A 26075-nucleotide genomic window follows, 5' to 3' on the forward strand; every position below is an offset into this window, starting at 1 on the left:
GTCACGAGGGGAGGGACGGGTGTCGGCAGCTGCAAATTGAAATGTAGACTTCATTTTAATCAGTGTCTACCATTTGTTCAAAGATTCACCTGCAAGGTGTGAAGATTATGTGTTGTCTTCGAACACAAAAAAACTTCAGTTAAAATTTTGTGCAGTGATGGTTAGACAATGGTCCAGCAGTAGCAAGAGCCATAGAAATTTGAGATGAAGTGAATAAGTATGAGTATGTGTCCAATGTCGAGAAGGGACAGGTAACTAAACAAGGTTTTAAATCATTCACTGTCATACAAAAGGTAGCAACTATGTTCATCCTGATACATGTAACAGCTTGATCCAGACATTTTGTACAATCTGCTCCATACAGCATTTTTATCTCTTATCCCAGAATTATAAATTCAATTTTTTAAAATATATGTTTAAGGAAACATATACAAAAACATTGCATATTGTGAAAATGCTGTTGATATCTCAAGGACACACCTACATTGAAAGACGATTCTCAGTAAATAAAACCTAAGGGAGTCTTCTTATATTTCTTTGATTACTCTCAAAGACCACATCAGCTCTTGTGATGGTATAATAAAAGTGGAAATGTCAACAGAGCTTTTGTCTTCAGCAAGTTATGCTAGACAGATAGAAGTGCTATATCTTGACACTTGACAATAAAAAATGCCAAGGAAGTCTCTGGAAGAAAACAAAAGTAGTTTAGAAACTGATGTTGAAAAGTTAACAAAATCTGCTGATGAGTTGTCACAGAGCAGAGAAAACTAAGGCCACTGCACTTTGTTGTCAGTCAAACAATTTCTGAATGACAGCTAAGGAAACAGTGGAGAAAGTAAGTGAAACTGAAAAATGAATTGAAGGGTAAAAAAGATTCTAAAGAATAAGTAAAAATCATTTTAAGCTGAAAGTGTTGTATAGTTATGTGATTATTCCATATAGTTTGCATCCAAACTGAATGTACTTTTTCATACTATTATCTAAAAATCAATAATATTGCATAGGGGATGCTTGTGCTAAAAACTTCCAGTTCACTGAAGAAATGTTTTAATAGTGAGGTAATGTATTCTTAAGTTAAAAATAATTATTTGAAACCTACTGTTTAAGAAACTGCAGCTGTTCTAGGTTTTTTATGTACACTCTCTATACATGTAAGCAGTGACTTCTAAGGAACTACTTAACTTAAAAGAAAGTGTTTACAAACCATAAAAAGTGCTGGCTGTCAATATCTTCACTGTAGTGCAAATATTTTTAGTGCGATACAGAAACGAAATGAAATGTAATAACTAGAGACTGGATTATACGCATTTGCTTATTTGGCTCCTTTTTCACAGGTTATTGCATATTTTAACTAAAAACTAGTGACAATGCATATTTTCTCTCTATATTTACAATATTTTAAAAATTTAGATGGGTGGTCTCTAGCTCGATCTAGTTTTGATGTCTCACAGATTGACCACGACCTAGAACTGCATGCAGTCGCTAACCAGGAGGCCACTGCCTAGCAAAATCATTACAGAAGAGGAACAGGCAGACAGAGTCAATGTTCCTGCGCCCGAGACCTGGTTAATCCCCTCCGCTGTCATACGGTATGCATTGGCAACAATTAAACTAAACTACGCAAGCTTTTAGTCACACGTTCATTGTTTCAGTTCACACATCTGAATGCGTTTACAATGTGTAGTGTGGAATGTGATGAGCACCATGCCGCCCAAAAAAAGAAACGTTTCATGGATAGCTGTCCACACTGGAACATTGACTTATGACAGAATTGTCCAGTTTGCGAGAAAAACGTTTCATGCAACAACAAAAAAGTTTCAAATAGACTAATATGTCAAGACAAGTCTTCATATCACAAGAATGCAGAAGAAAGGACCACGACACTAACTTCTGGACAACAGCATGTTGCAGTAGCAAGGATTTGTCCAAATGTTACCAAAAAAGTTGGTTTAACATGGATCTATGTGAAGCATTCATTGCAAGGAATATTTCTCTTTACAAACTTACAATCTCATACTCAAAGACTTTCTGTGCAAATAATGTTTAAATCAAAATATACCAGATGAATCAACATTGTGAGAAAATTACATACTGACAATTTACATAAAAGTTCCGGAAGAAACGCAATGAACTCAAGGACAGAATTATCTGGATTTCAGTTAATGAAACTACAGACATTTGGGGCCATTATGATGCAAATTTAATTGTTGGTGCTTTAAAAGAAGAGCCTTCTTCTTCCTATTTAGCGGCTTGCAAAGAACTTGAAAAAGTAAATCATTCTACGATCGCCAGATTTGTGAATCAGGGTATTAGAAAAATATTTCCAGAATCTTCTGCAGATGAAAGGGTGTTTGTGTTTATTTCAGATATTGCTCCCTATACAATCAAAGCAGAAAACGCCCTCCGAGTATTTTATCCCAATTTGATTCAAGTGACATGCTTTGCTCATGGGGTACATCACCTTGCTGAAGAAGTATGTTCCATGTTTGTGAATGTAAATAAAGTGATTTCATCCACAAAGAAGGTGTTTCTAAATGCTCCAGCTCACATCAATACATACAAGGAGCAATTACCAAATGAACTTCTGGAACCATTAACTCACTGGAGTACATGGGTTGAAGCTGTGTTGCTTTACAAGGCCATTAGAGGGGTAGTAAATGACTTCGATAGTGCAGAAGCTTTGGCAGTTTGCCAGTGCAAAGAAGATTTTAATGATTCCAGTATTAAAAAATAAATTGCTGTGATTAGAGCACTCATTTTTCTAATATACCTGGAAATATTAAAAAAGTTGAAACTCAAGGTTTGGCACTGAATGAATCTATTCTTGTGAACTCCTCGTTGCCAGAGGTATTCCCAAGAAAACTTTAAAATGTTTCTTTAACAATAAACCAGGCTTTGAAACCTCGTGCCAACATAGCACCCAAAATTAAAAAATTCTGCCCAGTTACCTTGGTTGATGTAGAATGGTCCTTTTCTGCTTATATAAATGTTTTGAGTTATCCAAATCACAATATCACAATATTACTACAGAACATTTGGGACAGTACTTGGTCATTTATGTTTACAATAGTAGAAAAAATGTAAAATAAATTGTAAATGATGCTTTGCTCCAACAGTATTAATTAAAAGCTAATGCTGTTCAAAAAAGTTCATGATTGCATGTTGTTTTTTAAATAAAACATTATGGAGTTTTTGAGTATGGCCCTTCAGTATATCCTCTCTTCTCAATATCCGCCAGGCCTTTCAAGTTGCTGCCGCTCATACCTCACCTGTCTTTCAACAACTTCTTTGCCTCTGTACTTCCGCCTCGACTGACATCTCTGCCCTTACTCTTTGCCTTTAAATGTGTCTGCTTGTGTCTGTGTATGTGCGGATGGATGTGTGTGTGTGTGTGTGTGTGTGTGTGTGTGTGTGTGTGTGTGTGTGTGCGAGTGTACACCTGTCCTTTTTTACCCCTAAGGGAAGTCTTTCCGCTCCCGGGATTGGAATGACTCCTTACCCTCTCCCTTAAAACCCACATCCTTTCGTCTTTCCCTCTCCTTCCTGAAGAAGCAACCATCGGTTGCGAAAGCTAGTAATTCTGTGTGGGTGTTTGTGTGTTTTGTTCATGTGCCTGTCTGCCGGCGCTTTCCCGCTTGGTAAGTCTTGGAATCTTTGTTTTTAATATATTTTTCCCATGTGGAAGTTTCTTTCTATTTTATTTACATCATCATTAATTTGAACCCAACAATTACGTTTGTTATTGTCTCTGTTGCATTTCGAAATCTTCTCTATCGTCTTACTTTCTCTTTTCGTTTGTACAAGAAGTTTCACTTTGTATTCATCTTTCCTTTTTCCGTAATCTACCATACATTTTATCCTGCCTAATTATACTCAATAATACGTAATTTACTTCCAAACCATAACCTAAAATTTTCAACGCTTTCAACATAACCGCTGCTATAAAATCCACTGTTCCAAGTTTACAAACATTTCGTGTAAACTCGTGAATACTATTTCACAGCTTCAGTTCCTTTCACCCATTACACAACCATCTCAGTTATTTCCAACAACTTTAGTTTTATTTCCATTCCCGTTTTTCCCACATAACCGATCATTTTTTAGCAGCTTCGCACTTGTTAGCCTCATTCTCATAACCTGCCAGTACATAACCAGTCCTTTGAATACATTTACACACACATTCTTCGAGATTTTATTCGAGAAATTTTTTCGAATTTTATTTTTTCGGAATTTTTTTTTTCGAAATTTTCTTGAATTTCCCCACCCTTTAACGTGATCTGGAGACAACATAACTACCCAACCTTTGCACTCATTGTTGTTCACCAACCTAAGTTCAGCACAGGATCAACATAGCTCATCTCAAACCAACACTTTTTCGACTTTTTTCACACCTTTATCTCTCCCTATATAAATTTCTATTTACTTTCACTTTAACCTCATATTACCCTTTTCACCTTCTAATACCATGGTAACCTCACAACATCCCTACAACGACCCCATTGAATTTTATTTACATTCCCTCCGCAAACGTGCCTTCACCCTAGCCAGATTACGCTCCCATATTTTATTTACTCAGGCTTGTCTGACATTTGGCATTACTCCCAAAGGCCTCACACTTAAAGTTCCCATCTCTGGCTGCAATCCTTCTTTCCATCAGTCCTTATACCAGTTCCAAACAGCACAATCCATAGCCCTCACCCGCCTAATCCTTCACCTATACATCGACTCGGCCAATGAACACACCCGTCAACTCCTATCCCAAATCAAAGTCCTCAATCTTTCCACTCCCACATCCACACCGGCTGTACATAGCATCCTCCTACAGGCCAACCGCAAATTAGAACAACATGCCACCCTCCACCTCAAAAAACTATCCAATCTCCTGGTTTCCCACCTCCGGAAAGGCAACTCACTCACCCTCCACAACCTTTCCAACAAACCTCAACCTCCTCTCATTGCACACAGACCCAGTCTCTCCCATCTACTCAATCTCCCACTTCCAGCTCCACTCCCCCCAACACCTCAAAATTCTAGTCAACACAATCTGGAACCACAACACCCCAATTCAGTAGTTAACCTTTCCTCCAAACCCCTCTCCCAATCTGAAACCTCTGTCCTATCCAAAGGCCTCACCTTCAGCCCCACTCCCAGGTTCAACCAAACTGCCCTTGTCAAAGATTTACTGTCCCACACTCGTAGTCTCTGCTGGAAATATCACTTTGCCACGAAGAAAAATAATCCTGATCCCACTCCTAATGATCCAACTCCCCAAGACACTATCCAAATTGAACGCTGCCTGCAACAGTTCCGTCCTCCATCACAGTGGGACCCACCTACTCTTCCTCAAAATCACCCTCTCCAAACCTTCCAGGAATTTCTCACTTCCAGCCTTGCCTCTCAATCTTTCTTGAAAAACCTTAATCCTACTCCCAACATCACCACAGCCGAAGCCCAGGCTATCCGTGATCTGAAAGCTGACCGATCCATCATCATTCTTCCGGCTGACAAGGGTTCCACGACCGTGGTACTTGATCGTCGGGAGTATGTGGCTGAGGGACTGCGTCAGCTTTCAGACAACTCTACATACAAAGTTTGCCAAGGTAATCCCATTCCTGATGTCCAGGCGGAGCTTCAAGGAATCCTCAGAACCTTAGGCCCCCTACAAAACCTTTCACCTGACTCCATCGAACTCCTCACCCCACCGACACCTCGCACTCCTACCTTCTACCTACTTCCTAAAATTCACAAACCCAAACATCCTGGCCGTCCCATTGTAGCTGGTTACCAAGCCCCCACAGAACGTATCTCTGCCTATGTAGATCAACACCTTCAACCCATTACATGCAGTCTCCCATCCTTCATCAAAGACACCAACCACTTTCTCGAACGCCTGGAATCTGTACCCAGTCTGTTACCCCCGGAAACCATCCTTGTAACCATTGATGCCACTTCCCTATACACGAATATCCCGCACGTCCAGGGCCTCACTGCAATGGAGCACTTCCTTTTACGCCGATCACCTGCCACCCTACCCAAAACCTCTTTCCTCGTCACCTTAGCCAGCTTCATCCTGACCCACAACTTCTTCACTTTTGAAGGCCAGACATACCAACAATTAAAGGGAACAGCCATGGGTACCAGGATGGCCCCCTCATATGCCAACCTATTTATGGGTCGCTTAGAGGAAGCCTTCTTGGTTACCCAAGCCTGCCAACCCAAAGTTTGGTACAGATTTATTGATGACATCTTCATGATCTGGACTCACAGTGAAGAACAACTCCAGAATTTCCTCTCCAACCTCAACTCCTTTGGTTCCATCAGATTCACCTGGTCCTACTCCAAATCCCATGCCACTTTCCTAGACGTTGACCTCCATCTGTCCAATGGCCAGCTTCAAACAGCTGTCCACATCAAACCCACCAACAAGCAACAGTACCTCCATTATGACAGCTGCCACCCATTCCATATCAAACGGTCCCTTTCCTACAGCCTAGGCCTTCGTGGCAAACGAATCTGCTCCAGTCCTGAATCCCTCGACCATTACACCAACAACCTGAAAACAGCTTTCGCATCCCGCAACTACCCTCCCAACCTGGTACAGAAGCAGATAACCAGAGGCACTTCCTCATCCCCTCAAACCCAGAACCTCTCACAGAAGAACCCCAAAAGTGCCCCACTTGTGACAGAATACTTCCCGGGACTGGATCAGACCTTGAATGTGGCTCTCCAGCAGGGATACGACTACCTAAAATCCTGCCCCGAAATGAGATCCATCCTTCATGAAATCCTTCCCACTCCACCAAGAGTGTCTTTCCGCCGTCCACCTAACCTTCGTAACCTCTTGGTTCATTCCTATGAAATCCCCAAACCACCTTCCCTACCCTCTGGCTCGTACCCTTGCAACCGCCCCCTGTGTAAAACCTGTCCTATGCACCCTTCCACCATCACCTACTCCAGTCCTGTAACCCGGAAGGTGTACACGATCAAAGGGAGAGCCACGTGTGAAAGCACCCACGTGATTTACCAACTGACCTGCCTGCACTGTGACGCTTTCTATGTGGGAATGACCAGCAACAAACTGTCCATTCGCATGAATGGACACAGGCAGACAGTGTTTGTTGGTAATGAGGATCATCCTGTGGCTAAACATGCCTTGATGCACGGCCAGCACATCTTGGCACAGTGTTACACTGTCCGAGTTATCTGGATACTTCCCACCAACACCAACCTATCCGAACTCCGGAGATGGGAACTCGCCCTTCAGTATATCCTCTCTTCTCGATATCCGCCAGGCCTCAACCTCCGCTAATTTCAAGTTGCCGCCGGTCATACCTCACCTGTCTTTCAACAACTTCTTTGCCTCTGTACTTCCGCCTCGACTGACATCTCTGCCCTTACTCTTTGCCTTTAAATGTGTCTGCTTGTGTCTGTGTATGTGCGGATGGATGTGTGTGTGTGTGTGTGTGTGTGTGTGTGTGCGAGTGTACACCTGTCCTTTTTTACCCCTAAGGGAAGTCTTTCCGCTCCCGGGATTGGAATGACTCCTTACCCTCTCCCTTAAAACCCACATCCTTTCGTCTTTCCCTCTCCTTCCTGAAGAAGCAACCATCGGTTGCGAAAGCTAGTAATTCTGTGTGTGTGTTTGTGTGTTTTGTTCATGTGCCTGTCTGCCGGTGCTTTCCCGCTTGGTAAGTCTTGGAATCTTTGTTTTTAATATATTTTTTCCATGTGGAAGTTTCTTTCGATAGTTTGATGCATTTTTAAGCATTTTTCATGCATATTTTAAGGTTTTTATGATGCATATAATGCGATCTCTAGTAATAACTATGTAACAAGCTGCTGTGGGTCCCTTATACCAAAATACTCAGAAGGTATCCCTGAACAACGTCTGAAAGTTTGTCATCGGAGTTACCCTTCATCAGACACTATTATTTAAACGGCACTGCTCAAATCTTTGAGAAATGTTCACAGCTCAAGCACACACCTGAAACCATTGAGCAGAAAATGCAGAATCACTACACAGTGTTGCAGTTCCACTTGTATATTCAGCTGCTGAATATTATGCTCTTGCATGAGAAAACAATACACTTACAAAGAAGATAAATGTACATTTCTTTAAGTTTTCCCGGTTGATCAAACTGTGCATCTGGGATATTCTGAGGGCTTGTTCTGATACCTTTGCTGACAACCTTTCAGCTACTCTCAAGATGGGTCACTTGAATCATTTATAAATCACTTTACAAAATACTGTGGAGTATGCATCAGAGATAGCACTATTGCTCCATGGTACTGTGTAAAGCTTCTCAAAAATCTTGCTAGTAACTGACCTTGAGAACAGATGCATGCCTCAGAGAGGCCACGAGAACCATTACTGACATTGTCAGATGTACATATCTCAGATGGAAGGGTTCCATGGTGCAAATTCTTAAGAAGACAAAAATCCCTAAGATCTCAGCTTTAAATATTGTTTCCCATAATCCACTAGCTGTATGTCTGACATAACACACACCACCTTGTGTCAGTCTTCTGGTCGGAGGTGTCACAGAGAAGTGAACGACTGCTGGAATGAACATCCCTCCCAGAATGTCCGTCTAATTCAAAAGCTAACAAAAACGTTTGCAAGGTTTGTTCTTCCCCACAGTGAATGGCCAAAACTCACCTGAATGAGACAAGGGAGATGGAGGCCACATCTTGAAGTGAAAGGACTATGTGTGACTCTAATGTGAAGGACAGACAATAAGACATTATGCAGAACTACCCACACCATGCTTTGAAAGGTGGACTGAAAGACTTGCACAAGATGATAACATCATGTTTTGAGATCCAAGTGTCAAATTTAAACATTAATCTCCAAACAGAATAAAACAGATGCCATGTGACAATAGTAATAGCCTATGATCTAAAAAAAAAAAAAAAAAAAAAAAAACACAGACAACTTTATAACTTAAGAGCATATATATTGTGACTCATTTGTTGTCATTCCTTTTTCTAAATTTTATACTTAATATAAAATTAAAGCACATGCTTTGGATGTATCACAGTAGATGGACAGAAAATTCAGCTATTAAAAATAGATTACAGAACTGAGAGGAAAAAAGTTCTAACATTAATGATACACTGTAATCTGCATTGTACTGGAGGCGGCAGGGAGGGTGACAGAGTGATACAAAATATCTTCCACATTAGCATCTGTCTCTTAAATTATGTCAACAGATATATAATACAAAGTGGGAAAAAACGTACCTCATTGAAATGCGTGAATGGCTTTATGACCATGTAAGACCAATATTCCTTCACCCGATGATTTTCTGGTTTTTCTGGACAGCCAGGATGTTCTACACATTTATTCACTATAATGATAACATTTTTCTCTACGCAGATCATATATCGCCGATTAAAAACATAGTCCCTATTAGAAAACAGCTTCTGAAATAAGGAACAAATTTCTGTATTGGTACCTTATGCTGGTGTTATCAGTATTCACATCACATTTTTCCTTTAGGAACAAAAATATTTATGATCTATTGTACAGTCAAATACTATATGTGCAACAATCATACACATTACATTATTTTTAAAATAATTAAAATGAAATTCTTGTGGAAAGAAAATGTTTTTTATATTACCAAGAACTGTGATAGAGCTGTGATTAATAAACAAGATGGAGAGAGACTATGGAAAGATATGTTTGCTTTCAAAAAATTTATATCCAATTATCCATAACTAAAAGAAATCTGGACAACACACAGATTACCACCAGACTGGACATCTGCATTAATACATCCACTACATAAAAAAGGGAAGAAAACAGATCCTAGCAATTATAGGGGAATCTGCCTCTTACCAGTGTCCTATAAGATCTTGTCTAAGGCGCTCTTAAAAAGAGCAGAAGAGATACTTGACAAACAGCTAGGAGAGTATCAGGCTGGATTTAGGAAGGGAAGGTCATGTGCAGAACAAATACTAAATTTAAAGAACATAATAGAAATGAGGAAAATCAGGAACTTAAAATATGTAATTACTTTTGTGGATTTTAAAAAAGCCTATGATGCAATTGACAGAAATACACTGCTTGATATCTTAAAAAAATTGAGACTTGATGCTAAAACAACTGCAATAATTAAAGGTACTTTGACAAATACAAAATCGAAAGTAAAATTTAGGGGCGAGCTCTCAAAATCGTTTGGGGAGATGGTCTGTCACCTCTGCTTTTCAATTGTGTCTAGGAGAAGGTAGTTCGAGAATGGAGGAAGGCCATCAATACTAAAAGGATTCAACTAGGGAGAAATCCAAACAAGATCACTGTCGACTGTTTAGCCTTCGCAGATGACATGGCATTGATTACAGATTCACTAGACAATGCCCAAGAACAAATAAGAGAACTACAAAAACAAGCAGCCAAGCAGGACTACAAATATCCTATGAAAAAACAAAGTTTATGACAAACATCTGTGATGCTCCTCAAAATATTGCAGTTGACAACAACACAATACACAAAACAGATTCCTTTAAATACCTAGGAGAGTGGATTACATACAATGCCAAAGAAAAGATAGCTATAGAAACTAGAGTGCACAAAATGGAAAGAGTGTCTCATATGACCAAAAATGTTTATAATAAAAAATCCTTGTCCTGGAACACGAAATTAAGACACTACCAAACAGTGGCCAGACCTGAAGCTCTCTATGCGGTAGAAACACTTAAACTAACAAGAAATGGAGATCTTGAGAAACTAGAGAAGGTCGAAAGAAGAATTTTAAGGAAAATACTGGGAGCTAAAAGAAAAGATAATGCTGAATACAGGTTAAGACCAAACAGAGAGCTATATCTGAAAACGGAGAAAAATAACTGATGTAATGAGGAAGAGGAGACTACAGTTTTTTGGACATATATTCAGAATGGATAACAACAGACTAACCAAGCAGATATTCACATTACTCAATAGCTACAAATCCAAGCCAGCATGGTTCATAGAGACTGAAAAGGACATTGAAAATGCTGGAGTTACAATAGACACAATAGAAAACAGAACACATTTCAGAAAGGCAGTTCAAAAGGCAGAATTTCAGGAGAGAAAGAAAATAACTAGACAAAAGTGGACTCAAGAAGAAAGGGAACAACACTCTAAAAGGATGAAGGAAATTTGGAAACTGAGGAAATCTAATACAATGAAGATTAGCCAAAGTTGATTCATCGTACCCTCCAAATGGGTTATTCAAAAGAAGAAGAAGAAGAAGAAGAATTATCCATTTTAAGGACTGGACAAATTGCAGAATAAAACTTTTGCAGTGAGCCATTTTGAGCAGCAACTGCTAAAAATGTAATACTTTTTATTCTGTCAAGCAAGGTTCCATTGAAATTGCCATTTCCATACATTACTGTATTCAATTCAAAAATATAAAAAATATGACTTATTCATAAAAGTGTATAATGTAATTCATTAGTGTATACCCAGATTACCCTACTTCTTTGCTTAACATTTTTTTAGCAACTGAATAAAAATATTTTTCAAAAAATAATATTAATTTGATCTTATTTCCATATAGTTAACACTTCACTTGATTTAAAGAAAGTTCACTAATGTCCATACAATCTATACAAACTTCTGACTAAAATAACATAAGAAAAATGGAATTTCTATTAATGCCAGAGATAATAATTGGATGGTACATTATAAGGTATATTACAATCTGCCCGAAGAATGCAGTTTTGTATCACCTCACACTTGTGTTTAGGAGCAGAACACATTTTGCTAAACCAAGGAAAGGCCTGAGAAGGATTCATACATGAACAACATGTACATTTGTTGAGGCCCATTTTTGTTAAAATGCTATTCAACCTCTCACCTCAGCTATTGTGACATTCTTTGATTTTTTTATATGGGCTGGGCAAAGTAGCAGCATATTCAGATATAAATTGCTTAGCTGAGCAATTTGTTTCAGTGACAATAGGTTGAAGTGATGTTGCAGTGAAAAATTAATTGAAATATTCCACTGCAGAAGATCCTACTGGCAGCACATGTTTGGTCCAAACAGTATGTGAAATGGATGTGGTAGTAGTTCTAGAGTTTGAGGTGCAATCACTTCAGTTTGCTGTGCATCTTCCATTTTGTCTTTATTTTCATTCATTATACCAGCAAGAACATCACTGTGACACTCTTAACCATTTACATTAGTGCACCACTGCTACTTTCCAATAACTTATGAATTTTATTGTCAGTAAGTCCTCTACTTGGGCCACACATTGGATAAATTAAAAAAATCACAAAAGCAGATGAAATAAACAAACATTAATTAAAAGAAAAGCAGCACAGTAACAACATTAAATAACAATACTGCACAAAAACAACATGGGACAAACTAACAGAATGCAAACAAGTGTATTACAAAGCATGACATGAACAACGCAGTAGCAGAGTTATCGGCCATCAATGTTGTACTGAAACAGCCATCAAAAGTTGTTAGCTATCAGCAAACTCGTGAATAAAAATTTTGAGCAACAATATTGAGCTCACTATCACCATCTGGAAGTGAATTTTATAAGCTAAACAAAGCTAAACAGAGTGGCGATGGGTCAGCTCTATGACAATTCTGGCATCAGTAGGGGGTGACAACAGATCATTATGATAACAGTCACATGATTAAAAATGGTAGACCAGATCACTGAAAAGAGAGAGGTAACTTGATGACATGTGATTTACGTTCTAAAAATTGTAAACTGGATGACTAATATTAAAATCGCTTGTTCCTGTCACACTAGATATTTATATTGAAATTATGCCTTCAACACAGATAAGTACTACAAGCCATTGCCTTCCTGAAGGTGTCTGCCTGAAATAAAACATTTTAGGAGGGGACACATAAGTAATATTTGTTTAGCTGTATCATAACTTGACAGATACAATGCAACAAAGACTTACAGGTTAGTGGAGAAAGTTGAGTGTGTGCCATTTCAAGACGTGATCGCTTTACTTGGCTTGCTGTGTTTCAGGCTGTAACCTTAAAAAACATGAATTCTATTCACAGTAATTCAGTTTTTGTATTATATTAAAAAGAAACTAAACTTCTGTCTTCTTCAGATAATTTGAAACATCTCATCCAAAGGGTTGTGAGAAAAACAATTTACACTACATGGGGTGATCAAAAAGTTCCCGTTCGAAAGCCGTACAGTCCAGAATTAGTATGCCAGTCAGGTCAAATCATCCCACCAACAAACCAGACTGAAGATACCCATTTTGTAGAACACTGTGTCCTGCTGGGTGAATATGTCTATAACTGTCTACTGTACATCCTCCTCTGATAGGAACTGTTGACTTTTCAAGGCTTTTTTCAAGGGACCGAAGACACGAAAATCGTATGGGGAGAGATCATGACTATAGGATGGTTGCTTGAGTGTCTCCCACTTGAGTTGGTATAACTTCTGCATTACAACATTTCTGATATAGGAATGTGTGTTATCATCATGCAGCAGCAACTCTTGTTGCTGCATTCCACAAAGGTGGTTTTTAACAGACATGCTGCCCCATACATTGGTCCTGTTTGGACTCATTTGCTGAAAATTTTGCCACAGTTCACATTTAGATTTTACTGCACACTCACCGGAAGGACAGGATGCCACATTAATCCCTTGCCTACATGTTGGCATTTATATACCCACATCAAGGTCCTGCTATATTGCACATATGCTGCAGCAAATCCTCAAACAGAAAGTGACGATGACTGAAGTAGAAAGGACATAGAATGCAGACTGCAATCACAAGAAATGATTTTCCAGAAAATTTGTTAATATTGAACACAAATTTAACTAACAAAAGTCTTTTCTCAAGGTGTTTGCCTGGAGCACAGCGTTATATGGAAGTGAAAAGTGGATGATATGCAGTTCCAACAATAAGGGAAATAGCAGCTTTTGAAATATGGCGTTACAGAAAAATTCTGAGGGATAGATGGGTAGATTGGGTAATTAATGAGGATGTACTGAATCAAAATGAGGAAAAAAGGAACTTCTGGCAGAAATTGACTAAAGAAAAGTATCAGTTGATAGGACACGTTAGGCTTCAAGCTATTGTCAGTTTTGTAAAAGAGGGAAAAGGAGGAAGGGTGAGGGGAGAGAAATGTATGGGAGACCAAGGGATGAATACAGCAAGCAGGTTCTAAGGGATGCAGACTACTGTACATATTCAGCAATAAAGACACTTGCAAAGGATAGGGTAGCATGGAGAGCTGCAGCAAACCAGTCTTTGGACACAACAACAACAACAACAATTTTAGTAGGATTTTGGAACACATACTGTGTTCCCACATTAAGAAATACAAAGGCAAAAATGCTCTACTGACATACAACCAGCATTTTGCACACAGAGAGTAATGAGGCTTATCGGCAGGGGAATTCCAGTTGATTCCATACTTTTCGAAGTCTTTTGACACTGTTCTTCACAAGGGGTTTCTACTCAAATTGTGTGCATACATAGTTTCATCTCAGCTATGCAACTGGATTCACAATTGACTCTCAGAAAGGTCACAGTTTGTAGTAACTGATTGGAAGTCTTTTAATGAAACTGAAGTTAGATCTGGGGTTTCCCAAGGAAAAGCCCTTCTGCTGTTCTCAATCTATGTAAATGATTTAGTTGACAATCTGAGCAGCCATCTGAGAATGTCATTTACTACCTACTAATCAAAATAAATCACCATATGACTCATGTAAGATATCTGCATGGTGAGAGAAAAGCCAATTAACTCTGAAGAATATAAGGTTTCTTGACGCATCTGGGTATTAAAGAAAGTTCTGTTACACTTCAGTTGCACAATAAAACACACAAACTTATAGGCTGTCATTCATAATTGTAATACCAAGGTATTTAGTGGAATAAATTTATAATGGAACATCATACAGAAAAAGTTATAGGGAAGATGCATCATATCTACTAAAGAGACTGCCTAAACTGTGCTTGTCCATCCTCTTCTGGAGCACTCCTGTGTGGTATGGGGTCCTTACTTGATAGGGACTGGCAAAGACAACTGAAAAAGTTGAAAGAGAGGCAGCTCGTATTGTGTTACTATGAAACAGGGGAAGGTGTACCATGATTATGATATGGGAGTTGGGTGGCAGTCACTAAAACGAAAGCTCTTTTAGTTGTGACAGTATCTTTATGTGATGTTACAAACAGCAACTATCTTCTCCAAATGCTAAAACATTTCTGTTCACTCTCAATTAAATAGGGGGAATGAACGATGTGATAAAACAAGAAAAATCAGAGCTTGCACCAAAAGATTTAGTTGTAAATTTTTTTCACATGCTATTTGAGAATGGAAAGTCAGAGAAATAGTCTGGAAAGCAGTACTATGAAACCTCTGCCACACACTTAGGTGTGAATTGTGGAGTAATGATGTAAATGTAGAATTAACTAAAATAAGATTGAACAGCCCAGCCCCACTGTAACCTTCACTCCCCTCCTCCTAATCTTCTTAAAAGGTTGTTGTTGTTGTTGTTGTTGTTGTTGTGGTCTTCAGTCCTGAGACTGGTTTGATGCAGCTCTCCATGCTACCCTATCCTGTGCAAGCTTCTTCACCTCCCAGTACCTACTGCAACCTACATCCTTCTGAATCCGCTTAGTGTATTCATCTCTTGGTTTCCCTCTACGATTTTTACCCTCGACGCTGCCCTCCAATGCTAAATTTGTGATACCTTGATGCCTCAAAACATGTCCTACCAACCGATCCCTTCTTCTAGTCAAGTTGTGCCACAAACTTCTCTTCTCCCCAATCCTATTCAATACTTCCTCATTAGTTATGTGATATACCCATCTAATCTTCAGCATTCTTCTGTAGCATCACATTTCGAAAACCTCTATTCTCTTCTTGTCCAAACTATTTATCGTCCACATTTCACTTCGATACATGGCTTCACTCCATACAAATACTTACAAAAATGACTTCCTGACACTTAAATCTATACTCGATGTTAACAAATTTCTGTTCTTCAGAAACGCTTTCCTTGCCATTGCCGGTCTACATTTTATATCCTCTCTACTTCGACCATCATCAGTTATTTTGCTCCCCAAATAGCAAAACTCCTTTACTACTTTTAAGTGTCTCATTTCCTAATCTAATTCCCTCAGCATCACTCGACTTAATTCGACTACATTCCATTATCCTCGTTTTGTTTTTGTTGATGTTCTTAAAAGATAGAGAGCAGGAAAAAAATACAGATGTGAGCCACATGGAAAGAAAATTAAGTGAAAAAGTGGACAGGATGTAGTCAAGACAACAAGGGTGCCAAAATGCTATTCACAGTGATATGTAGAGAAAGGTGGCTCCCTTCTTGGTGAAAGATTGCTTAATTTACAGGCTTGATGGTTGGTTGGTTGGTTTGTGGCGGTTAAAGGGACCAGACTGCTACGGTCATCGGTCCCTTTTTACAAATACTAAAAACACCCACAGAGAATAAAAACGATCAACAGACGATAAGACAGACGACACAGAAGAAGAGAAACGTAGACAAAGACCAGACAAGATGAACTAAAATCACACAGAGTGTGACGGTTTACAGGCTCAGAAATAGATTGTTTATGTACATGTTGAAATGTGAAGACATTGTTATGAGACTTGCTGTGTATTTTTAAAAGAACCAACGGTTGCTTCGTCAGGACAGAGGGAAGGAGAGGGAAAGACGAAAGGATGTGGGCTTTAAGGGAGAGGGTAAGGAGTCATTCCAATCCCAGGAGCGGAAAGAATATCCTTAGGGCCTTTACAAATGTCTGCTTGTGTCTGTATATGTGTGTGTGTGTGTGTGTGTGCGTGTGTGTGTGTGTGTGTGGGCGCGCGCGCGCGTGCGCACGCGCGTGAGCGCGCGCGCGTGAGTGTATACCTGTCCTTTTTCCCCCTAAGGTTAGTCTTTCCGCTCCCGGGATTGGAATGACTCCTTACCCTCTCCCTTAAAACCCGCATCCTTTCATCTTTCCTTTTCCTTCCCTCTTTCCTGAAGAAGCAACTGTTGGTTGCAAAAGCTAGAAATTTTGTGTGTGTGTCTGTGTGTTATTTTATTGTGCCTGTCTACCGGCGCTTTCCCGCTTGGTAAGTCTTGGAATCTTTGTTTTTAATATATTTTTCCCATGTGGAAGTTTCTTTCTATATATATATATATATATATATATATATATATATATATATATATATATATATATATGTGTGTGTGTGTGCGCAAGCTTCTTCATCTCCCAGTACCTACTGCAACCTACGTCCTTCTGAATCTGCTTACTGTATTCATCTCTTGGTATCCCTCTACGATTTTTACCCTCCACGGTGCCCTCCAATACTAAATTGGTGATCCCTTGATGCCTCAAAACATGTCCTACCAACCGATCCCTTCTTCTGGTCAAGTTGTGCCACAAACTTCTCTTCTCCGCAATCCTATTCAATACTTCCTCATTAGTTATGTGATCTACCCATCTAATCTTCAGCATTCTTCTGAAGCACCATATTTCGAAAGCTTCTATTCTCTTCTTGTCCAAACTATTTATCGTCCATGTTTCACTTCCATAAAAGGCTACACTCCATACAAATACTTTCAGAAATGACTTCCTGACACTTAAATCTATACTCAATGTTAACAAATTCTCTTCTTCAGAAACGCTTTCCTTGCCATTGCCGGTCTACATTTTATATCCTCTCTACTTTACTACTTTTAAGTGTCTCATTTCCTAATCTAATTCCCTCAGCATCACCCGATTTAATTTGACTACATTCCATTATCCTCGTTTTGGTTTTGTTGATGAATTTTAATACCTACTCAGAATTTTTCTTTTGTTTCCTTTACTGCTTGCTCAATATAGAGATTGAATAACATCGGGGAGAGACTACAGCCCTGTCTCACTCCCTTCCCAACCACTGCTTCCCTTTCATGCCCCTCGACTCTTATGACTGCCATCTGGTTTCTGGTCAAACTGTAAATAGCCTTTCGCTCCCTGTATTTTACCCCTGCCACCTTCAGAATTTGAAGGAGAGTATTCCAGTCAACATTGTCAAAAGCTTTCTGTAAGTCTACAAATGCTAGAAACGTAGGTTTGCCTTTCCTTAATCTTTCTTCTAAGATAAGTCGTAGGGTCAGTATTGCCTCACGTGTTCCAACATTTCTACGGAAGCCAAACTGATCTTCGACGAGGTCAGCTTCTACTAGTTTTTCCATTCGTCTGTAAAGAATTCGTGTTAGTATTTTGCAGCTGTGACTTATTAAACCGATAGTTCGGTAATTTTCACATGTGTCAACACTTGCTTTCTTTGGGATTGGAACTATTATATTCTTTTTGAAGTCTGAGGATATTTCGCCTGTCTCATACATCTTGCTCACCAGATGGTAGAGTTTTGTCAGGACTGGCTCTCCCAAGGCCGTCAGTAGTTCCAATGGAATGTTGTCTACTCCGGGGGCCTTGTATCGACTCAGGTCTTTCAGTGCTCAGTCAAACTCTACACACAGTATCGTATCTCCCATTTCATCTTCATCTACATCCTATTCCAATTCCATAATATTGTCCTCAAGTACATCGCCCTTGTATAGACCCTCTATATAGTCCTTCCACCTTTCTGCTTTACCTTCTTTGCTTAGAACTGGGTTTCCATCTGAGCTCTTGATGTTCATACAAGTGGTTCTCTTATCTCCAAAGGTGTCTCTAATTTTCCTGTAGGCAGTATCTATCTTACCCCTAGTGAGATAAGCCTCTACATCCTTACATTTGTCCTCTAGCCATCCCTGCTTAGCCATTTTGCACTTCCTGTCGATCTCATTTTTGAGACGTCTGTATTCCTTTTTGCCTGCTTCATTTACTACATTTTTATATTTTCTCCTTTCATCAATTAAATTCAATATTTCTTCAGTCACCCAAGGATTTCTACTAGCCCTCGTCTTTTTACCTACTTGATCCTCTGCTGCCTTCACTACTTCATCCCTCAGAGCTACCCATTCTTCTTCTACTGTAATTCTTTCCCCCTTTCCTGTCAATTGCTCCCTTATGCTCTCCCTGAAAGTCTGTACAACCTCTTGTTATTTCAGTTTATCCAGGTCCCATCTCCTTAAATTCCCACCTTTTTGCAGTTTCTTCAGTTTTAATCTACAGGTCATAACCAATAGATTGTGGTCAGAGTCCACGTCTGCCCCTGGAAATGTCTTACAGTTTAAAACCTGGTTCCTAAATCTCTGTCTTACCATTATATAATCTATCTGATACCTTATAGTATCTCCAGGGTTCTTCCATGTATACAGCCTTCTTTTATGATTCTTGAACCAAGTGTTACCTATGATTAAGTTGTGCTCTGTGCAAAATTCTACCAGGCGGCTTCCTCTTTCATTTCTTTGCCCCAGTCCATATTCACCTACTACGTTTCCTTCTCTCCCTTTCCCTACTACCGAATTCCAGTCACCCATGACTATTAAATTTTCATCTCCCTTCACTATCTGAATAATTTCTTTTATTTGCTCATACATTTCTTCAATTTCTTCGTCATCTGCAGAGCTAGTTGGCATATAAACTTGTACTACTGTAGTAGGTCTGGGCTTCATATCTATCTTTGCCACAATAATGCGTTCACTATGCTGTTTGTAGTAGCTTAACCGCATTCCTATTTTCCTATTCATTATTAAAGCTACTCCTGCATTACCCCCATTTGATTTTGTGTTTATAACCCTGTACTCACCTGATCAGAAGTCTTGTTCCTCCTGACACCGAACTTCACTAATTCCCACTATATCTAACTTTAACCTATCCATTTCCCTTTTTAAATTTTCTAACCTACCTGCCCGATTAAGGGATCTGACATTCCACGCTGCGATCCGTAGAACGCCAGTTTTCTTTCTCCTGATAACGACATCCTCTTGAGTAGTCCCCACCCGGAGATCCGAATGGGGGACTATTTTACCCAAGAGGACGCCATCATAATGTAATCATACAGTAAAGCTGCATGCCTTGGGAAAGATTACGGCCGTAGTTTCCCATTGCTTTCAGCCATTCGCAGTACCAGCACAGCAAGGCCGTTTTGGTTAGTGTTACAAGGCCAGATCAGTCAATCATCCAGACTGTTGCCCTTGCAACTACTGAAAAGGCTGCTGCCCTTCTTCAGGAACCACACGTTTGTCTGGCCTCTCAACAGATACCCCTCCGTTGTGGTTGCACCTACGGTACGGCTATCTGTATCGCTGAGGCACGCAAGCCTCCGCACCAATGGCGAGGTCCAAGCGGGAAAGCGCCGGTAGATAGGCACAATGAATAAAACACACAAACACACACACAGAATTTTGAGCTTTCGCAACCGGCGGCTGCTTCGTCAGGAAAGAGGGAAGGAAAAGGAAAGATGAAAGGATGCGGGTTCTAAGGGAGAGGGTAAGGAGTCATTCCAATCCCGGGAGCGGAAAGACTTACCTTAGGAGGAAAAAAGGATAGATATATACTCGCGCGCTCGCATGCGCACACGCGCGCGCACACACACACACACACACACACACACACACATATCCATCCATATATATATATATATATTAAAAACAAAGATTCCAAGACTTACCAAGCGGGAAAGCGCCGGCAGACAGGCACATGAACAAAACACACAAACACCCACACAGAATTACTAGCTTTCGCAACCGATGGTTGCTTCTTCAGGAAGGAGAGAAAGAGACGAAAGGATGTGGGTTTTAAGGGAGAGGGTAAGGAGTCATTCCAATCCCAGGAGCGGAAAGACTTCCCTTAGGGGAAAAAAAGGACAGGTGTACACTCGCACGCACACACACACACACACACACACACACACACACACACACACACACACACATCCATCCGCACATACACAGACACAAGCAGACATATTTGAAATATGACAGGGTAATGTGCAGACAGAGGTTACTGCTTAAATATTATGCATGAGCTAATAAGAGTGAAAATTTAAGTGCATTGTACGGTAACAGAGGTGGGAGGGGGGTGGTGAAAAATAGACGGGAAAGACAATGAAAGATGTAGAAAACTAAATCAAGTGAAGCAAAGAGTAGTTACAGTGAAGAAATGCTGAGACGGAAGAAATTAACGTAAACGTAAATTAAGGCCAGGTGGGTGGCAAGAACCAAGCACGTGTTTTTGTGTTAGTTTCCACCTGCGGAGTTCTGAGAAACTGGTGGCTGGGGGAAGAATCCAGGTGGCGTGTGTGGTGAACCAGGTGCTTGAGGTGATGAATGTCATGTTTTAGAGCATGCTCTGCAACAGGATATTGCGAGTTGCCAGTATATACCCTCTGCCTATGCCCATTCATCCTAATTGATAATTTGATGGTAGTCAAAATAGGTATAGGCAGAGGGGTGTACTGGCTGTGCCACAGTTGCTTAGTGGCTAACGCACCTGCCTAGTCAGCAAGAGACCCGAGTTTGATTCCCAACCTTGGTACAAATTTTCACTTGCTGCTTCAGTCTATATACGTAATATCTTACCTGTATGAGATCAGTAAAGTCTCTGAAATTGTGTCATTTCATTTGTAGTAGTACTTGTAAACATAGCTGTAACCCTGGAAGACAGGAGAGGAAGAAGATGTAGAAGAAAGAGCAACACTTGCTCACTAGGAATGTTGAAATAAACATCCTTGTTCATGTTCTTGGTAACCTGAATGAGTGAGCTTGAGTCATGGTTCGAAAAACACCCCCTAAACAATAGTAACCACCTCCAGCCTTAACTAAATCCTTCATATGCGGTGGATTGAACATGTCATTAGGGTGCTGTTGCACTCAACATTTTACTTCATTTGAAAAAGAGGCAAAACCACAACTTGTCAGACCTCACTACATGCTGCCGGTCAGATACTGTACAGTTCCTGTGTTGCCTGGTCCACTGAAATCTTGCAGCTTTATGTAACACTTTGAGAAGTGGCCATATGCATGGTGACTAACTTCAAATATCCACTTCAAGTAGTCCCTTGGAAACTGGTTGAGATGGAGCTGCATCCACTGACAGCAGCAACTGCTGTCGGTTTGAAACTGATTATCATTGACTAAGCATGAAATTTATCTCCAATTCCTCTTGGTTACGATCTTCTTATGGTCGCAACCACTGTTTTTACACTATGTTATGAGACTGTGAGAGGTATACCATCCTTGTAGACTTGTTGAACATTCAGTGTTGATACACCACTATGTTACGAGACTGTGAGAGTTATACCATCCTTGTAGACTGGTTGGACACTCAGCGTTGATATACTAACAAATCAGGCAAATTCATTCACGGTGTGGTTATAGGCATGTCCAAACACAATAGCTCCCATCTGTAATTCTTTTGTTTCTATACTACGAACCATCTACTGATTCCATACAACCAACTGGCACATGCACACCACTATAGAGCAACGAGTTAATTAGCAGTTGAAGGTCGTATGATCACCTGGAAGGTGTGCTCTTTGAAGGGCACGACTGATATTTTGTCCAATGAGCTTATTTACAGGGAGCTATGAAAAAAGAGTAGTAAAGACAACGAAAGGTGCTCTGTTGCTGTGGATTAAGTGGGAATTACACACTGAACATGGACACACTGCGCCCATAACTGTATTTGAATTGCTGAAACAGTGGTCTGTTGTTTAGACCATTATATTGTGCCAGTAAAGTTTGCAAACATTTCCAAATGATACAGGTAAGAAAAAGTCATACGATAAACTGAATTTTAGATATGGTATATTGCAAGGAAATCGTTTCTGAAGAAGAGAAACTTGTTAACATCGAATATAGATTTGAGTGTCAGGAAGTTGTTTCTGAAAGTATCTGTATGGAGTGTAGCCTTGTATGGAAGTGAAACATGGACAATAACTAGGTTGGACAAGAAGAGAATAGAAGCTTTCGAAATGTGGTGCTACAGAAGAATGGTGAAGATTAGATGGGTAGATCACATAACTAATGAGGTGGTATTGAATAGAATTGGGGAGAAGAGGAGTTTGTGGCACAACTTGACAAAAATAAGGGACTGGTTGGTAGGACATGTTTTGAGGCATCAAGGGATCACAAATTTAGCATTGGAGGGTAGCGTGGAGGGTAAAAATCGTAGAGGGAGACCAAGAGATGAATACACTAAGCAGTTTCAGAAGGATGTAGGTTGTAGTAAGTACTGGGAGATGAAGAAGCTCGCACAGGATAGAGTAGCATGGAGACCTGCATCAAACCAGTCTGAGGACTGAAGACCACCACCACAACAACAACAACAACAACAACAACAACAACATTGTCAGTGTATGATGGCATTCCGACTGAATAAAAATGCAGTAACTGGAGTGTATCACGTGAGATACAGGGCTATTTCCAGGCATCGTTGTGTGAGGAGCCACACTTACAATGACTTTGTGAAGACAGCAGAACATCATTCAGATATTTCCGGCACTATTTCTACATCAGGGATACGTGTGATTCCTACAGGACACTGCCCATGCACTCGCCTGGGCAATATAATCACCAGACTTGTTTGTCACTATGAATGTCTGGGACATGTCAGGAGTAGCCAGGGCGAATTGTTAGTGACTCCTTGGGGTCAACTGTGGGATGCGGAAGTAGTACGGAAATCTCCCCCCCCCCCCCCCCCAAATGACATCTGACACCTCTAGGATTGTCACTGTGCATTACTGCAGAAATGCATTGTAACTGGAAGAGGCTATGCAAGATACTTAGTGTTGTGAAGGACAATATGTCCATAATTGTAGTTGTACAGAGGACAACAAGTATGTTTTTTGAAGGACAATAGTCCATAATTGTTGTTTTACAGAGGGGCAACAAGTATGTTAGACTCAAACTTTATTAATTGCTTCAGTGTGTTCATTTTCACTTCCCTCCTAGAGTATTTTCTTCTTTGAATAAATTACTAAACCAAAGACCACCATAGTGAAAACTTACGTAACAGTAAATATGGTATCAACTGAAACTGTACTCTCTTACATACATCTACACACTTTCCATGTACTGATTAAACATCTTTTAAATTTTTATTCTCTCAGGTCTTCATGTTTGGAGATAATGAATGTACTCCTATATACTTACAGGCCACTGCATTTCCCAATAGATCACATCACTATTTGATGTAGGCTCCGAATCAATTATCTTCAAGGTTACAGCTGTATTGTCCCACTCTTTACGATAGTCTGTATCAATTTGGGCCTGCAGGAAGGCTTGTGCACTAACATCACTGTATTTCCCATACACTGAAAATAATTACACAAATGGTTTCACATGCAAAATTACATAAGAAAGATAAATTTGCACAAAACTTATTTGACTAACACACAACTATATTTTTGTAAAGATACATTCATGCACAAAAAATCACAACATCAAAAAATAATTAATGTACAGTAGTGAAACTTTAGGAATACATTTGGTTGGTTAACATATTGAACTGATTACCACTGCAAGATTGCAGATTAATGAAAGCTTGAGATAACTCACTGGAAATGTGAAATGGTGGCATTATAATAACCAGTGTAAGTAACAAAATGTTGAACACAATCATGCAAATGTGCATGTATTGTGTTGTAAAGGTGCTGGATGGCAGTTTGTGGGATGAGTTCCATGCCTGTTGTATTTGATCAGTCAATACAGGAACATTTAATACCATTTGTGGATGATGCTGGAGTTGTCGTCTAATGATGTCGCATATGTGCTCAATTGGAGACAGATCTGGTGATTGAGTAGGGCAAGGCAACATGTCAACACTCTGAAGAGCATGTTGGATTGCAATAATGGTATGTGACTAAGCTATATCCCATTGGAAAACACCCCCTGAAATGCTATTCAGAAATGGCAGCACAACAGATTGAATCACCAGACTGGCGTACAAATTTGTAGTCAGGGTGCATGGGATGCAGGCAGTCAATTGGCTTCCTTCTAATCAACACATGGCCATTGCTGGCTCTGAAGGAGAACCAGCTTTCATCAGAAAATACAAAGACCTCCACCCTGTCCTCTAATGAGCTTATGCTTGACACTCCAGAAGTCACAAACAGTGGTGGTTTGGGGTGAGAGGTATGCATGCTATAGGGCATCTAGCTCAGAGCTGTCCTTGAAGTAAACAATTTGTAACAGTTCATTGTGATTCTGTAGTGCCAACTGCTGGTCAAACTGCTGCTGTAGATGCATGATGTGCGACAGCCATATGCTGAACACAATGGTCTTCCTTCTTGGTAGTGCCACATGGCTGTCCGGAGGCCAGCCTTTCTGTGATCTTACATTCTCGTGACCACCACCACCAGCAATTATGTACCGTGGCTACATTACTGCTAAATCTTTCTGCAGTATCACAGAAGGAACACCCAACTTCTCGTAACCCTATTACACAACCTCATCCAAACTCAGTGACGTACTAATAATGACGTCTTTGTTGCCTTAAAGGAATTCTTGACTAACATCAACTCACCACCCCCAACCTCAAAGGTGACTAATATTCACAACTGTTACAGTGTATATTTAAAGCATCCTCACAGCGGTGCTAATAGTGGCATTCTTATGCGACTGGTATGAAATTTGAATGGACATCATCTTTCAGATGTAGAAACAGCCTACCCACTTTCGTTTATCTTACACAACTGCTTCTTTGTGTTGCAATTTTCTTCTGTCAGTGAATATAAAAATGCATAGCATCAATCAACATAACATCATAAGCCCAGCAGTAAGCCATTCAGCAAATATTGTTTACAGTGGACATAACATGTTTTTAATGTAAACCACTGTGTAGGTTATGAATGACAGATAGTGTGAAATCAGAGGCACATTAAGTAGTTGTTAATATCTACATTTAATGAACAATCTGCTCTATGTCTGGAGCTTTAATGTTGCATGCAAATACAGTAGGTTCTTTAAGCACATCAAAATAATTTAGTTTTTTTATTTACTGTTTCAAAGCCTTGGAAGCCATATAAATAACACAATGTATTGCCTCTATACTATTATTGATTGTTTTGTGCATTATTTGTTCATTTATACTTTCTAATTTTTCCCCTTATCTGGCATATGTACCTATCATTTAACTGAGAAAAACTGAACCATGATATGATTCAACCATGTCCTGGGTACATGATTATGAGCAAATA

At 39.8% G+C, this 26075-nt stretch overlaps 1 protein-coding gene across 1 annotated transcript in view; it reads right to left on the bottom strand.

The window, feature by feature from the left end:
* LOC126365960 (stAR-related lipid transfer protein 7, mitochondrial) overlaps positions 1 to 26075 on the bottom strand; it is a 129585-nt gene that overhangs the window by 11453 nt on the left and 92057 nt on the right. The window contains exons 4-5 of the mRNA XM_050008751.1: positions 24031 to 24191; positions 9244 to 9426 (exon numbers count right to left, since the gene is read on the bottom strand). Coding sequence (XP_049864708.1) covers positions 9244 to 9426; positions 24031 to 24191 — 344 coding nt within the window. The remainder of the gene's footprint in view (positions 1 to 9243; positions 9427 to 24030; positions 24192 to 26075) is intronic.

This window comes from Schistocerca gregaria, chromosome 4, assembly GCF_023897955.1.
Source record: "Schistocerca gregaria isolate iqSchGreg1 chromosome 4, iqSchGreg1.2, whole genome shotgun sequence".
NCBI lineage: Eukaryota > Metazoa > Arthropoda > Insecta > Orthoptera > Acrididae > Schistocerca > Schistocerca gregaria.